The sequence below is a fragment of the Motacilla alba genome, chromosome 13 (genome assembly GCF_015832195.1).
Source record: "Motacilla alba alba isolate MOTALB_02 chromosome 13, Motacilla_alba_V1.0_pri, whole genome shotgun sequence".
Taxonomy (NCBI): domain Eukaryota; kingdom Metazoa; phylum Chordata; class Aves; order Passeriformes; family Motacillidae; genus Motacilla; species Motacilla alba.
Window position 1 is genome coordinate 18217419 of NC_052028.1, and position 16791 is coordinate 18234209.

At 40.8% G+C, this 16791-nt stretch overlaps 1 protein-coding gene across 1 annotated transcript in view; it reads left to right on the top strand.

Annotated features, from left to right (window-relative positions):
* The first annotated feature begins 1343 nt into the window (after window positions 1-1343).
* The window catches only part of KDM3B (lysine demethylase 3B), a 46425-nt gene continuing 30977 nt past the window's right edge, over window positions 1344-16791 (top strand). The window contains exons 1-8 of the mRNA XM_038150655.1: window positions 1344-1652; window positions 5210-5377; window positions 7796-7909; window positions 8383-8488; window positions 9898-10022; window positions 11426-11494; window positions 12406-12987; window positions 15351-16593. Of these exons, the coding sequence (XP_038006583.1) occupies window positions 1482-1652; window positions 5210-5377; window positions 7796-7909; window positions 8383-8488; window positions 9898-10022; window positions 11426-11494; window positions 12406-12987; window positions 15351-16593 (2578 nt within the window). The 5' untranslated portion in view covers window positions 1344-1481. The remainder of the gene's footprint in view (window positions 1653-5209; window positions 5378-7795; window positions 7910-8382; window positions 8489-9897; window positions 10023-11425; window positions 11495-12405; window positions 12988-15350; window positions 16594-16791) is intronic.

Below are 16791 nucleotides of genomic sequence, written 5' to 3' on the forward strand. Positions count from 1 at the left end.
TTTATCACTGTTGGCCCACCTGGTGCTGTATGCCATTGGAATATCCAGCACCATGCTTGGGAGATGGGAAATGCTGGTTTGCTTTATCACGGCAATGGGAGTCTGAACTGGTGGAATGGGAAGGGGCATAGGAGCACTTGGAATCTTTCACATGGTGGTACTATTTATGGTGCACAGCTGATAATGTTACTGTTTCAGTAAAGGAACTTAAGACATGAGGACAAAGACTGGTCTTCAAAGAATGTGGTACTGATCTTGGATTTACCATGGCACTCACTTAGATGCAAGACATAAGGCTCTGCTACCATTCAGTAATATTTCATGGAGGTACTGTACTTCAAAAAAAAAAAACAAAACAAAAAAAACCAAAAACCAAAACAAAACAAAAAAAACCAACAAAAAAAAAAACCAAAACAAAACGGGGAAGGGAGTTAGTAAATCTAGTGGTGTGTAGTAAATCAAAACTCAGAGATGCTGTACAGCACAGGAGGAGAGCACGGAGTGCTGGTGCCACTGATACTTTGACGTTTTGTGTAGTTGTTCAACTGGTATTGGGCATAGCCTTACCCATGTTCCAGTCAGTATATTGCATCCCTTTAACTAGAAAGTAACAAAGAGGAAATGTCATCTGCTTAAAACAACTGGGCACAATCATTTGAATAAATGGAAGTGAAAGCAAGCAACTTGTCTTTGCTGTTGCTAATTCAGTGTCAAATGGGACTCTGCCAGAGTGAAGGAACAATACGCGCGAAAGAACAACCTACTTTCACAAGAGTATCCTTGTGCTGGTATGGACTATAGCATCTGCTTCTCATTCCAGTTTCTAGCACTGCTACTGTACCTTTACTGCACAAGCAGAAATAGATATAAAATCACATGTCATTTTTCTAACTATAGGATGCTTAAGTATTTTGTGGTTCATGTTCAGAAGGGGCAGGTTTAGGACATTGTGCTACATGATAACTGTTCAGATTTATTAGCTAATCATGACAGCTGCATTCATTCACCTACTGATTTTGTATTTTAATTATTTCCTAAATGCACCTGCTTTCCAAGATCTGCCTCACTGGAAAGTGAAGCACCCTGCTCTGTGCGCTGCTGCCGGTCCTCTGGGGCCGGCAGCAGTTCCTCATGCTATCTGTGGGATACAGCCTGAGACCCGGGCACTGGTTCTTCTGTGTGTTTACATCAAAATTTAGGTTAAAACTCCTTCATTTCTGCGATAATTCCTGGTTTTGAGCTTGGCGGTCGTGAGCGACTCCGCCCTGGCAAGGCCCACGCCCGCCGACCTGCCTTCTTGCTCCGCCCGGGTCCCGCCCGTCCCGCGCGGGGCCTTGTGGGGCCGGGATCGATCGCGCAGTGCACGCCGGGACGGCGGCGGGCGGCGCTCGGGCCCAGCGCGGGGCAGGAGCCTCTCGGTGCCTCGGGCGGCGGCTGCGGCCGGAGCGCTCGGGCGACGACGGCGGCTCTGCCCGGCGGGGATGGCGGACGCGGCGGCCTCTCCCGTGGGAAAGCGCCTTCTGCTGCTGCTGGCGGCGGGGCCGGGCGAAGGCGAGACGGCGGGGTCGGAGCCGGGGCCTGCGCTGCCCGCACGGGCCTGGCGGAGCGGCACCGTGAGGGCCATGAGCGGAGCGGTGCCCCAGGACCTGGCGGTGAGGCCCGGGGCGGAAGTGGGCGCACAGTACCGTGGGGGGGGGCCGCGGGTCGAGCCTCCCGCGAGGGCCGCGGACGGGCCGGGCTAGGCTGGAGGCGGGCGGGGTGCCGCGGCCGAACTGTGCCGGCGGCCCGAGCCCTCCTGCAGCGCCGGGCCCGCCGGACACGCTCCGGGGCTGGAAGCGGCGGGTCCAGCCTGCGACGAGCGCAACGGCGGAGCGACCGGGCAGATATGTGAGGGGTCCGGTACCGCCGGTGCGGTGGTTGGAAGTAACATACGTGTGAAACAAATACGTTTGGGACATTTCTGGTGCTGATGGATATGTAGGCATATAAGCTCAAAACGTTGTTTTGGGGTTTTTGGGGTTGTTTTGTTTTGTTTTTCTGTCGGGAAGATATTAAATATTCTCGATCAGCGTGAATTGTATATGAAAATATATATTGAGGGCTGACTTTTGAGTGAGGCTCATCCATTTGTTTTTTTCTCAGGTTTTGTTTTTAGTTGTAGGAATTTGGGCTTCATGTAATGTATTTAAGCACTCTTTAGCATTTGTCTGGTTTATTTCTAGTATAGCTCAGTGAAATGCTTGGGTGGAGATCCTGAGAAGAGCTCTTGAAATGTATTGGTGGAGTGTCTCTGCATGTGTCAGTTCTGCAGGCACTTGCTTTAAGTGCTTTGGAGGGCTGTGTCTGATTTAGTGTCCCATGGTAGTAGGAATGAGGTTCTGTGTTTGTGAAGAGTTTTAGTTCTCTTTATGATCAGTTTTAAAAAAATTAGTAGTTACCATAAGTTCTTTGGGGTTGTTTGCAGAGTTCCAACTTTGAGCTGTTTCCTTGACATCCATCCTCTAGTGATACTGCTTTCTTGTCCTTGTTCTAGAACTGCACCTACAGCTGTCAGCAGAAAGCAGTGTCCTAGGTTTGGCTCTGCAAACCTGGCAGGCCTGGCACGCTGTGTCTCCAGTTGAGAGCTGCGGTTGTATACTCTAGCTGCTGCCTAACTTGTTGAAGGAGGAGAAAGGAAAAAACCACGCAGAAAGGGTCTCTTCAAAAGGGAAATGTGTCAGGTGTTTGAGACTATCTGAGTTGTGAAAGTGTGTCAGGGCTAAGATCCAGCTGAAGAGCTGCTCTTGTAGCAGACTGCATTGGACGGGTGTGTCATCAGTAGTCTTGCATTTTCTTTGGTGTGTGAATTCATTACCTTCATTCAGCACTGCCGTTCTCTCCCCAGCTCCTTTCATCAGTACCCTTCCACTTAATACTGTTTCAGGGGTGTAGCTGTCTCTAAAACAGTGTATTCTCAAAAATCTATGCAAGAACTGTAAAATGTGAACTGTGTAAAATAGTGGAGGCAGAATTTAGAGTAATGTGGAACATTCAGTGTTTTTGTGGACTCTTCCATGCATAATGAATGCTGCTGTCACAATGGCAATGATATACTATTGGAAAAGAGTTCTCTTTAAAGTAATTCTGTCAGAAGTGATGAGTTGGCAGGCACCAAGCGGTCAGCCACTGTTTAGGAAATACTCTTCTAAGGTAACAATGTGGACTAGGTGTGATAAAGGCTAGGAAAAATTTATTTTCTACTCTTTGGTCTACGTAAGTCTGTCCTTTCTCATAGTATCCTCTAAGGATGGTATCAATTGCTAGCGTGTAGTCTCATGTTGGGCTTATAGAAGTACAAAAGTGCAGTTGAATATCTGCACCTTTCTAGGGCAGAAATCTTGGGAATAGACAAGAAGTATAAAACTTAAAAATATGGGTTTTGTTGTTGGGTTTTTTTTTTTCTGGTAGAGTAAAGCCTCTGAAAGATTTTTGGGGTTTTTTTTCCCTTGTAAAATTTTGGTTACAGAGAGTAGCTCTTAGACATTCTCACTTTGATATAATGGGGAGTAACCTAATTGTTGTTAGTCCACAAGAAAATACATACGAAGGTCAGTCATAGTTGTTGTCCCCTATTCAGAGCATCTAGAAGAAATCCTGAGGAAAAATTATGCTGCTATTAGAAAACAGCTTTGCCTCTTCTAAATGGAAACAGGTATTACCCTCTTTCTCAAAATGTTTACTAGAGCAGGATCATTAAAGACCTGTTGAGCTTTATATCAGTCTGTTCCTAATATTGTAAAAGTACATGGTACTTTTTCCTAATGTTGTAAAAGTGCATACTAATGGCAAAATAACTCAATGTGTCACATGAAGGACAGTACTGCTTTTCTTATGTGGAATGAAAGTATGAGACATGATTGTTTTAATGGATAGGCAAGCTCTACAATACCATAAAAGTTAGGAGGTCTGGGACACATAGTGTTTTGAGTAGGGACTACTGGCAAAGTAGCACAAATATAATAGTAAGAAAGCTATAGACCCACTGAAAATGGAAAGATGTTCAGTCTAGTTTTCAGTATATTGCTGATAATTGTTTAATTGGTGGAAGGATATCTTGGAAGGTCTGACACTGTTTCTCGGCTGGGCAGCTTAAGCAATAATGGAATTTAAGAATTCATCAAGAGAGTTACTTCATATTCTTCCCTTGGGGTTTGAACTTTTGAATCTTGGGGGGAGGAGTGGGGTAGAGGAGTTAAGTGGTCTCTGATACTCAATACGGTGTATTGGTAAAGCAGAGAGTTGTTTGTCTCTGGTTAGCCTTGTTACTTTCCAGTGATCTTGTAATGCTTACAAAACCCTGTATCAATATCCAGCTTAAGGTGTTCCTTAACTGATAAGTAATTTTTTGCTGTTCATCTGACATGTTTCATTACATTTGGCAAGTGTGTAAGTTCTGTAGATGAGAGATTGGAATGTGACTTTTCTAACACATAATAGCTCCAGTTGTTAGGAGATGGAGTGAGATTTGTAACCTTAGCATTCTTGCCATGTAATTTCAAATTATTTTAACAGTTGTCCTTCGTGATAAGAAAAAAAAGAGTATGATATCTCAGAATAGTGATTTAGATTTGTAGTGTGTGTAGTGTGGTTTATATTGTTACACTTGTAAATAAGGTTATTAAAAAGCTAGCAAGTAGGTAATTCTGGGTAATCTCATGCCATCCAAAATATTTGCATTTGTTCAGGGAGTTTAATAATGTACAAGACAAGACAAAGCTTCTGATTTGGAATGGGTTTTGCAAGCGCAAACCTTGCAGGCTGAAGCGTTTAGTTCTGTGAATGTCAGTTAACCATGCTGATACAGACTGTCAGTTGAAGTGCCAAGTAAGAGTGTTGAGATTCTCTAAAAAACCCTGCTGTGGAAGAGGCTTGCATTGTGCATTGGGTCATCATCTGTATTTTGGGATGAACAATTTTCATGTCTTTGATTTTGTATAGGAAAACACAGCATTTGGAGCCAGTGATGTATGTTTGGGGTTAAATAATTTTTCATAGGTTAATGATTGTTAATTTGATTCCCATAGCTATGTAGATGTATTCTCAGTAATAACATTGCAATACTTACCCTGATTTTTCTTACTAAAATTGCAGTCTCGTTTTCCATGAGGATTGTAGGAATCTTATTTTCTATTAAGTGTCTAAAAGCGATGATTTTTTTTTTTTTAATCAGATCTTTGTGGAATTCGATGGCTGTAACTGGAAACAACATGCATGGGTGAAAGTCCATGCTGAAGAAGTTATAGTGCTGCTGCTGGAAGGATCATTGGTTTGGGCACCTCGAAATGATCCAGTTATGCTCCAGGGGACTAGAATCTCGCAGGCACAGTGGCCTGCGCTGGTGAGTATTTGACCAGAAGCCCTTAGATCCTCAGAGATTTTCATCAGCTCCACTGTGAAGCTTAAGGCTTGGATATTGTACAGGGCACCATTTTGCGGGTTCAAAAATTGCTTGAGGCATGGACTTTTACTAATACAAGTTCCTTAACTGGTACTTAATAGTGCCTTTGGAAAGGCATTGGAGAGGCAGTATGCTTCCAGTTCCTACCCCAGAAATTGTTATGACATGCTGTACAGAAAAGTGATATTTACTATTTAAAGTTAGTCCTTGAAGAAATGTGTTATATATCTGAAAAGATTGTTTTTCCCTATTTTAAAACCTTGTGTATGTCAGGCTTTTCTGAAGTGTGAGAATAAGCCTTTTGGTCTTTCAAAGGACTTTCCAGAGCTCTGTATGGTAAAGGCTGTTGCATCAATCAAATAGGTATACCAGAAGGCAATCTTCAGGAAGAGAATGCATGCTGTGCCTGATATATGAACCATAAATTGGCCACTCCTAATCTAAAAAATGTATTTCTGTTTTGTTGTCAGCATTAACTAACATGACATGCAAAATTTTCTCATGTTTCTTGATGTGGTTAACCCTATTGCTATTTACATGGCAGTTACATGTCATGACACTTAAAAACAAAGCCAGTTTATTTTAGCTAGCAAATCTGAATATACCCATTCTGCAAACATCTTGATGAGTAGTATATAATCAAGAGCATTCCTTATATATTTCTTCTCTTAGTGACTTCTGAAGAGGAAAGATCATTATATGTGGGAATCCTCCCCTCATTTTTATGCTGTTTAATTTTTATTATTTGCCCTTTCTTTTGTTTCTTTTGTCCTCCCACGGGCCTTGGACTGCTTGGGATCCTACTCTCTGCTTTTTAATGCATTTTGTACATGGATACATTGAAACATTTTTTCCTGTCAAGGATCATGTGCCTTGGTAGAATTTGAATTTAGTGTTTTAAATGGGCATTCAGACTCAAAGCAGTAAGTTCATCACTGCATCTTTCTCTGAGGATTTCTTTTATTGCGCTTGGCTTAAGGCAGAAGAAGACCAGGCCTTTACAGCAGTGACGCTGTAGAGAGTGTTTTTTCCATAGGTGAAGTTTTCCTTTCGGTGTATTTCCAGCTTGTCTCCAAGAATGAACTCCAGTTAGTTTCATCTGGGAAACTGCTTTTACACGGGATCAGCGTCTTTCAGTTGATTTCCAAATTGGCCAAAATCTGAGTGATTTGGGGGTGTTACCATAGTCTGCATGCTGACTGTGTAATAATTCCAGACTATTTCTACTACAACTCAAGCTTTATCTGTAGGCTTGCTGAAAAAATGTTTCCATCCTCTGTACTCTGGACAGCCGTGTGAGCATTGAAGCTTTCTCTAGGTACTACGGGCCTACTCAGATAACTGCATGGGAATGCAGACTGGAGTTAGTCAAAGCACCAGAGTATATACTTGCAATGGGAAACCAACTACTTAGCATTACAAAGGGAATGGTATGTTTCAGGAGTGTGGGGGATGGTGGGTTTTGTTTATTTTTTTTGTTGTTGTTTAAGATATATCACTTATGAATGTGTTTTCATTCTTCATTGTCTCTTTTTTATAATCCCGTTTGCTTTCAGGAGATAGTTTTGCATAAACTGAGTAACTACATTTTTATATTTATTCTGTTGTGTATGGGAGAATGGAATGTAAACAAACTTGATGAGAGCTGTTAAGGGGAAAATGTCATGAATACTTGTGTTAAAATCATGTAAGTGTGAGCATGAGACAAGTAACACATTTCAAAGACTCTGGTTGGCAACTTCCTCTTCCATCAGCAAGTTATGTTATACGGTTATCTGATTCTACTTTTACAAGGTTTCTGAATTCACTAGGTGTTTTTAGTGATTTGCTCTGCATCGTGAACATCAATAATACACTTGCTATGAACTTTAGCTTTTCACAAAACACTAGCCAAAAATGCTCTCATTTGATAATAAGTGTATAAATTCCTTACAGCTAACTTCTGTAGAAGAATAAAACCACTCCTTTCATGAGGCTGTATCTGAAATATCTTAGATAGTTTGAGCTATTAACCAAAGCTTTTTTTTAACCCTAACCAAAGCTTTTTATTTAAACCTGAGCATCAGAAGGTGCTTACCTGTGAAAAACCAAACACCACCACAGGTGTTTTCATTTATTCTTTAAGATCTACTGAAAAAGTGGATCCAGTTGTCTGTAATTCCTGCTTGTAATGCAAGAATTACTGGCTTGGACATAATGACTAGTATTTTACATTAAAACTCAAGCACTGGGCAGTACAAGTTGAGAAATAAAAATTTTTAATTTTTTAAAACCCTGAGTAGTATGAAATCAACTGTTGTTGGCCTGTATGTGTGCTCAGTCATTTTGGTAACTTCTTTTTTTTGTTGTTCATCACAGACCTTTACTCCTCTAGTAGATAAGCTGGGGTTAGGCTCTGTGGTCCCAGTGGAGTTTCTTCTGGACAGACATTTACGTTTCCTGTCTGATGCCAGTGGATTACGTTTATTTCAGGTATTTGAACTATGTTCAGTTGAAATGTAAATTTAGCCTTGTGCTGTGCTTGTCAGATTAGTTTTGGGGTTTTATTTACTGTTTCAACAACATACCCATCTTTCTCCTTTCACTGCTCTGTCACATATTTGTATTTGTTTCTCTGAATTTCCAGGTCCTTACACTGACCTCCATTTGCATTTGAAAAGTACTGACACTCTCTACATTGTTCAATTGGAGAGCTAGCTGTCATTTTGTAGCTGTTAATTACAGTGGAAGTTTTGTCCTCAGAATTTCTATGAATGCACATTTTATATATACAGTTTTTGCATAGTTAATTCCTTTATTCCTCCTGGCATGCTCAGTAATATTTTTCCTAATTTTATTTTTTTTCTTTTTTGTCAATCTGACGGCAGTCCAAGAAGAGCCGTTTTGTAAAAGCTAATGTTTCTATTATCCAAGAAGACTTTGTTAAAACTGTTTGTTTTTGGCAGATGGGAACAGAGAGCCAAAATCAGATTCTACAGGAGCAGCCCTCCCTAAGAGAATCTGTCAATGCGCTGATCAGCGACCAGAAGCTTCAGGAGATATTTAGTAGAGGTGAGGTGTGTTTTCTTTCTCAGAGCTGCTTTGTTGTGCAACCGCTGTAAGGCTATGTTGGAATTTGTGAAGAGGGATAGTAATAGTATCTGTTTCATTTGGAGGTTGATTTTCTGTATTTTGCAAGTCCTTTACAAAGTAACATTATTTTATCACAGATACAAGGAAGCAGTTGCTTAGATACAACCAGAAATACCTACTGGGAATGGTCACGTAAAGTGTAGTTAAAGTAGGACAATGTCTGTGTATTACAACTTGCCTATTTTAAGTTTTAGTTTTGAATTTTTAAAGTGTTGGTCCTTTTCTATGGTTCTGTTCTGTAACTGTGGGAACTTAAAAGTGAAGTTCCATTGTAGCTGCTGATCCTCAGAAACTTTCCTTGTAATGGCAATTCAAATTTTGACATTTTGATAATTAATACATCAGTTGTTTAAGTTGAATATATGTGTGGATGTGGCTGGTCAGCATAGAGTTAATATCTGTTGTCTGGATTGTGTATTAGGGTTAAGCCAGATTGTGGCTATGGTTGTCAGATTTGGGTCATCTTGGTCAAGTACTAAAATAATTTCTATCCAGAGTTCATGTGCCAGGGAGCCACCCTACAGGCAGACCACTGTCTTACATTTGAAGGAGGATGTAGTTCTTGATCAGAATTTGGTGCCTTTTGGTCAAATAAAATGTGTATTCATAGAAATTCTGAGGACAATACTTCTTTGATGAGCAAATAGCTTAAGAATTGTCCAGTTTAAAGCCTTCTATTCTAAAGTGTCTGATTCTGGCTGTGTCACATACAGGTTGTTGCATCGTGTAGATTTTGATGATCCAAGATAATCAGAGGTTTTATTTTGTCTAGACTTAAGGTGGGAGGAAAGCTCAGCGCGCTGATCTGGAGAGCAAGGGCAGGGTGAGAGGAAACCTTTCTGTCGATGATCTGTTATCTGTTTGAAAGAACTAAGACTGGTTGATTTAGAGATGTTGGATATCCAAATTCATGTTTTTACTCTGAAACACATAGCTTTTCTTCTGGGATTTGATCTGGACTAAGTCAGAATACTGGGACTGTTCACTGGATTGATGGTGCATAATTACTAACCTGTAGGTTAGAAAGCAAAAGAATTGGGCAAAGAGCCCCCATGTAGCTTGATTTTGTCAAAGGAGTGAGTTAATTTTGGTCTTTCACGTTTGGGTTTTTTTCTGTGTAAACTGTATTCATAAGTTACAGCAATGAGGATCTACTGACTTTTAAGATAAAATGCCTGCTTACACAGGATTTGCAGCAGAAGCCCTGGTGTTTTAATTTCTTTCCACCTGGAAGATGACACTTCAAGCCCTAGTTAAGTGCACAGAACCATTTTATTGTATGACACAAAGCTTGTTTGGAAAATGTCATCAAAGTCCTTCCTTTCCAGGTCCTTACAGTGTCCAAGGCCAGCGAGTTAAAGTTTATCAACCAGAGGATGAAAATAGCTGGCTCTGTGGTGTTGTGAGCCACCAAGACCCAATAACTCGTCTTATGGAGGTGTCTGTGACTGAGGTAAAAATATGAAGTGCTGCTTTGGTGTTCCTAAAATACCATTCCTCAATATCTATATGTGGAGAATGACAGCTTTGCCAAAACTTGTTATTTTGGGTTGTTTTTTGCTTTAAAAGATGAGTAATTATTTGTGTTGCGATTCACAGGGTTTTTTTTCCTGTTAGGATGACTTTCTAGAATAAATGATGTTACACCAACCACTTCTATTAAAAAAAACCAAAAAACCCAAAACTATAAGAGTTTCATTGGAAATGAGTGCTGTAAGAAAAAATATTGGAAATTACTCTCCAGAAGGGAAAGCATGCTGATGCATAGAAAGCTACCTTCTGGGTCCCTTACATTGTGGTTTTCTTATGCCTTCTCTTGGTTTCCATCTGACAGACTGTAAAAGTGGTTTGAAACAATTATTTGAAACAATTTGAAGCAAAGCAGATGAAGCCTTAGTAGAAATAAATTTGATTTATGTATTTTAGTTCAGACTATTTACTTTTGCCCTGCTCCCCTGTTCCTATCAGTAAACCTGTGTACAGCACAGAGAATCTGCACTGCTAGTTACTGGTTTTTATTATGTGCTTCTGCGCAGTCTGATAGGTAGCTCAGTCTTGCCAGTGGCCTGCTCCTGATACCTTCCTTTTTCTGGAACAACTGGGAGCGGGTCCATGGTGCTGTGTAGCAGCAGCACGCATCTTGGTTTTCAGATCCCATCCTGTGTCTTGCGCCCACTGCCCCTGTAGCCTCTTCCATGTGTAGATGGAATGGACTGAATGAGCAGTAATCCTGCACTCTGACTACTGCTATTGCTGGCACACAGGGAAAAAAAGTATACTTTGTATGGTAAATCAGCATAGGGCTTTGGAGAGGCGTAGAAATTGTGGAGTTATGTGCGTTCAGCAGATACATGCTAGGAAGCAGAGTTTCCTGTGTACTTACTGAGAAATAGAAAGGCACCTCCAAGAACAGTTACAGAGATTGGATATTCGTTGCTTCTTTTGGGGAGACACTGATGAGGATACTTAGGCTAAACTGATATGCTTCTTCCAGTAGTCCTTTCTACATCTAGTGGAGTGAACATGCACGTAACAATGTTAAATGAAATTCAAGAGCTAGGTTTAATGCAATGAATACCTTTAGAGATGCTCAATAGAACAAATATACAAGGAAACAGTGATAGGAATCAAATCTGAAAGTTTTTGAAATAGAGAAGGAGCAAAAGGATAGAAGGTAAACTAGAAGGCTGTAGTATTACTAAGGAAATGAGATAGTAAGAAAAGGTAAATGGGAGAGAGCCTGCGCAGTAACAGTGTGTTTAAGTCTCTTATGTTGATACTATATACTTTGAATTAAAAATTAACCTCTGTTTTTCTTTCTCCTACTTCCTCATTATCAATCTGTCTAAAAATTAGAGTGGTGAGATAAAGTCGGTGGATCCTCGACTGATTCACGTGGTGATGGATAACACTTCTTCAGGCGAGGTAGTACAGCAGTTCATTCAGGTCTTGTATATCCAGTGTGCAACTTTGTAATATGTTTGATGTGAAATAAGTAAAATCTGGAAAGGACTAAAAAATGATACCGTGTTGACTGTGGACTTTGGATAATTTTAGTAATTCTCCTCTTTTGAGTTTGAACAGGACAATTTTGTTTACCATTTTGATGGTCATAGCTTTCTTTAAGCAATCTTCTCTTTTTGTTCAGGCCTGTTTACTAAATTTAGCATGGATCTTGGAGGGGTGATCAGTAGCGATGGTGGTTGTACTCCATTTTAAGGTGTAGTGTTGCTGCCGTTTTCTAATAGGATCACTCTGTGCTGCTTCACAGACCTTTTAAGGCATTTCTAAAAATTGCCATCTGGCTGCTGTGCCTTGTAAGCAGGCTTATATGTTTGTGGCATTTTACTGCCTCGGTTGAGATGTTCCATGATGTTTGAACCTGAATTTTTACCCTAGGCTAAAGGGCAAGCTATCTCCTGTAGTTAAGTATTGTAGGCTTTGTGTAGTGGACAGAAAGCATGCCCTTCAAAAGAATCATAGGGTTGATGCTTGGAGCAAAAATTAGTGTGCAGGTGGTATTCATACATTACGAAGAGCTTTGTTGGAGTATTGCATATTTCTCAAAATTTGCCAGGATGTGGTTCATGCTACAGCAAGGTAGCTCAGCTAAAAAATTACTTGTGCAGATCTTACTCCAGTGCAAAAACGACAGGACTGCGCTTAATGCTTGTGTTCTGTGCTCACATATCATCTCTCATTAGATGTCTCAATTTGTGATAAAGTATTCCTAAACTTCAGAGCAGTGTAATATATTCTGTTCTAACAGAAGAAAGTTCTTTGAATGGGTATCTGGACTGTTCTGTTTAGTGATTGCATGGTTTTGCCTGTTATAGGGAGGCGGCCTAAAAGCAGCTAAATCATCATCTAAAGGGAAAAAGAAGAAGGAAAGCCTGGAGGGAAAGGATGGAAGGAGGAGGAAAAATGTATCAGATCCTGGTTGTGATCCTGCAACAAAGAAGCTAAAGGAGAGGGGTGAGGCAGATAGCAATGGTAGTGATGGAGGTGAGGCAAGCAGAGGTCCCTGGAAAGGAGTCTCCGGTAGTGAAACAGGACTGGATCCAAGGGCCAAGCAGTTGCCTTCATTTATTCCTCAGATTAATCGCAATATTCGTTTTGCTACTTACACCAAAGAGAATGGCCGAACACTAGTAGTCCAAGACGAGCCAGTTGGTGGTGACGCACCATTGCCCTTCACTCCATTTTCTTCTGTGGCTGGACAGCCGTTACTAGTTGGGTCTGGGTGTAAAGAGGCAGGAAAATCACTGGAACAGATTGGCCAAGGCACCGTGACTTCTGCAACTGCAGTTACTACAACTGCTTTGACACCAACAACTGTGAGAATCTCCGATACCAGCTTGCCAGCTGTTACTGGACAGGAGAAACTGAAAACAGTCCGATCGCAAGCCCAGGGAGAGGTGAGTAGCTCATGATCCCACTTGTTCTAGAAAGAGTTGCATGTTTGCGACAGATGTTCTGCAACATACTCCTGTTAAAATGTGTGTCCACGGAACTGAAAAAACTGCTTTTTCTCTCATGAGTCCATCTCCTCCCAAAGAAAACCTGTTATCTGACCTGAGAAATGACTCAAAAGAAAATTGAGATAATTGGTGAAGGAGTAGTAAGAGAAAACTGCAGCACTCTTGTGCTTATTCAGCCCTAATCTGAGAAATGCAGCTTTAGAATAACACTAAGCACTGCACTTATTTAGTTTTGTTGTGTCATACAGAAGATAGCCTTCTTAAAATCTCTTGCCTTTATATAAACAAATCTGCATGCACATGTACACTGAATTGAACATTCAAGTTACTTAAAGAAAAAAAATCTCAAAACCAGAAAAACAATGAGCCTGTGCTTAGGGGACCTTTATAAGATGCCTGTCTTGTGTGTTAGAGCTGTGTTACCTATATAGTAGAAAAATGAGCCAGTTGGATTGGATACTATCTAGGACTAAAAACAAATAAATAATTAAAATATTTGAGATGAGAAGTCAGTCTGGAAGCAACTTGAAGGCCTTTTAGTTATGCCTTTGTTTACATGGAAAAGAGTGGAAAAATAGAAGACTTCTAAAATAAATCAAATGAAAGTTTGTTAAAACAAAACAAAAATGAAACCCAACTCAGTTAAGTACAACAAAAATAAAGAATCTCCCCATCTGCTGTATAAAGAAAGTGAAGAAAATGGGAGATATGTTAAGAGAGTCCAGTGTGATTGCCAGGAAGTTGAAGGTATTGTTATCATCCCTGTCATTTGTATTAGATGATGGAATGGGTGGAAAGGTTAGATATTTACCTTGGGATAAAGATTCCTGGATGGGAAGGTGTAAAGGAGAAATAGAATTGTGGAAAACAGGAGTGTTGCATAATGAGCGTAATATAATGTAACATGAATTCTTCTATTCTCCACCCCCCCCAATAAATAAATTCAGAGTTGGGAGCAACTACAGATTGTGTAATTGTATTGAGAAATTTTGGTACCACCTCTCCTTCTTTTCCTCTCTCCAACTCCACATCACTTTTTTAAAACATTATTAAGTCGGCTTCAGAGTTGGCAGGCAGACCATCAGTCCATTTTAAACGATTTTTTTTTTTTTTTTTTTTTGTGGGAGGGAACCTGACATAAATCAGTAAGAGTGTTGTAGATAGTTCACATATGTTACTGTTGCAGACTGTCTACTATATCATAGTGTGACTGGGTCCTTGAGATGACTTCACAACCTTGGTTTCCATTCAAATTCACATTCTTTTAAAAACTATTACAACACAGTTTTCTAAAATTATTTTTATCTCTAAAGAGAAGTATCTAAAATTCTAATATCTAGAAGAACTGTTAATAGGTTATTAAAGTTATTACAGCTGTAGATTGGTAATGAGGAACAAGCTAAACATCAGTATGCAGTAGAGTAGGTGTGCAGGGACACTAGTGACCAGTAGGATGTGTTGCACAGAGTCTCTGGTTGTATTAACATGACCTTGAAATAAAATTGTGTTAATGATGAATAGATTTCTGAGTGGAAACTCAAAGAAAAGGAGTAGAGCTGATCTAAATGATTCTATGAGGAATTTGTCACAGTATATAATCAGTTACAGTAGGACTGTCAGAATTGGAAAATCTGAACAAGTACCAATTGAGAAGAGAACAAGTGAATATTCCATATCACAGTTACGGTTCTAGTAGAAATCTGCCATTCACAAAACTTACCTGTATTTAATGGTCATAAAAATTAAGTCTTTTGTGTTTAACCTCTATTGGGTTGTTCCCTGAAAGGCTCCACGTCTTAGGCATCTATCTACCTGTCAGCGGATGTGGGTTGTGGGGACCAGGAATAGTTTGTCTGCTAACCGCTAGGGGCTTGCTTTGTTTAGTTAACTTGCAAACTAAGGTACTTATTTCAGGGGTGCTACTTAAGTAGATGAAGCTTATCAGAATGCTCTTGAGGCAGTGTGAAAGATTGGAGGGTGTTCAAAAACAGTTTGTTTTTGTTGATTTGAATTCAGATCAGCAGTTTTACTAACTTGCTTTTCTATGAATTAGTTTACCTGTCTGGTGCCTCACCTTTGTTCTAAAGTGTGGTAAGACATTAAGTATTAGTTTTCTCTATGTGTCTTCAATTTCAATAGCTTGTGAGTAGGAATCTTTAAAGAAGTAATTGTAAGTCTGCTGGGAATTTTTATTCCTGATGGGTAAGGAGAATGCTAATAGTGCTACGAGATTAAACTAAAGTAGTCTTGTTTCAAGTAACAATCTTATAATAGACTAATGCTTACTAATTTTGTTTCAGAATTCCCGAAATTCACTTTTGGCTTCTCCTGGATTTGGAGTCTCTCTCCCAAGTGCTTCCCAGTCCTTGGTATTTGGGGCTGGAAGGAGCCAGTCAAATGGAGTGATGGCTCCAGAAAGCAAACCTTCTGGATTTCCTTTTGGCTGTGGTACTGGACAAGAGGCTCAGAAAGATTCTGATGCATCCAAGAACTTGTTTTTTCAGTGCATGTCCCAGAATCTTCCTTCCAGTAACTATTTCACGGTCATTTCAGAGAGCTTGACTGAAGATGTCTCTAGTCGAGACTCATTCAAGCAGTGTACAGAGAGTGTGGGTGCTGGGACTTGTAAAGGTAAAATTCTTTCAGTGGACAGTAAGCCAGGAGCCCAGTCTGGTAGTTCTGTAGAGCGGAAGCTGCCGGTGGAATCTATGCCTACCCTTACTCCAGCCTTTTCAAGAAGTCTGTTGAATACTCGTCCCTCTGATAGCCATGAAAACCTATTTTTACAGCCCCCAAAGCTATCACGAGAGGAACCCTCGAACCCTTTCCTGGCATTTGCTGAGAAAGCAGAACTCAGTCCTTTCAGTGGCTTTGCATCTTCATCTCAGACGGGGGTTTGTGCTCCGTCAACACCTGTGGGTCATAAGGCCACTTCTGGCTGGCCAGAATCACTCACCTGTACAGACTCCTTAGCTAAGAAGAAGACCTTGTTTATAACAACTGACTCCTCAAAGATGATCTCTAGTGCTTCTGGTTCAACAGCTGCTGCTGGTGTTCAAAGCCCTTCCACTGTAGGGAATGGCCGTTCCAGCTCACCGAGCAGCAACCTGACACAGCCTATCGAGATGCCCACACTGTCCTCCAGTCCAACAGAAGAAAAACCAGCTGTTGGGCCTGGGCAGCAGGACAATCCTCTTCTGAAAACTTTTTCTAATGTGTTTGGCAGACATCCACCTACCCTTTTCTCTTCACAGGCAGAGTTTCCACAGGAGAAGAGAGCCCCTTTTGAAGCTGTGAAAAGGTTCTCGCTAGATGAGCGGAGCTTAATGTCCAAACAGGACTCTGACTCCAGTACAAATAGTGATCTGTCAGATTTGAGTGACTCTGAAGACCAGTTGCAGGCTAAGGCTTGTATGAAGGGTATCCCAGACCATTTGATGGCGAAGCTAGGCCCCAATGTGGAGCACAATGCAGAATTACTGCTGGGTAAAGGAAAGGGGAAGCAAGCCCCAAAGGGCCGGCCCCGCACAGCTCCTCTAAAAGGTGATGACTTGAATGCAGATGATGTTTTGGAAGCGCAAGGAGGTGGGATACTGGGTTATCTCCTGTGTAATGAACTGCGTAAACTAACCACAGTCATAGACCTCATTCGTATTCAGTAGGCAGCACACAGGATGCTTACAAGGCTGAAGCTTAATGCTTCTTGTATGTGAATTTGGTGTTCACTTCGATAAATGTTTA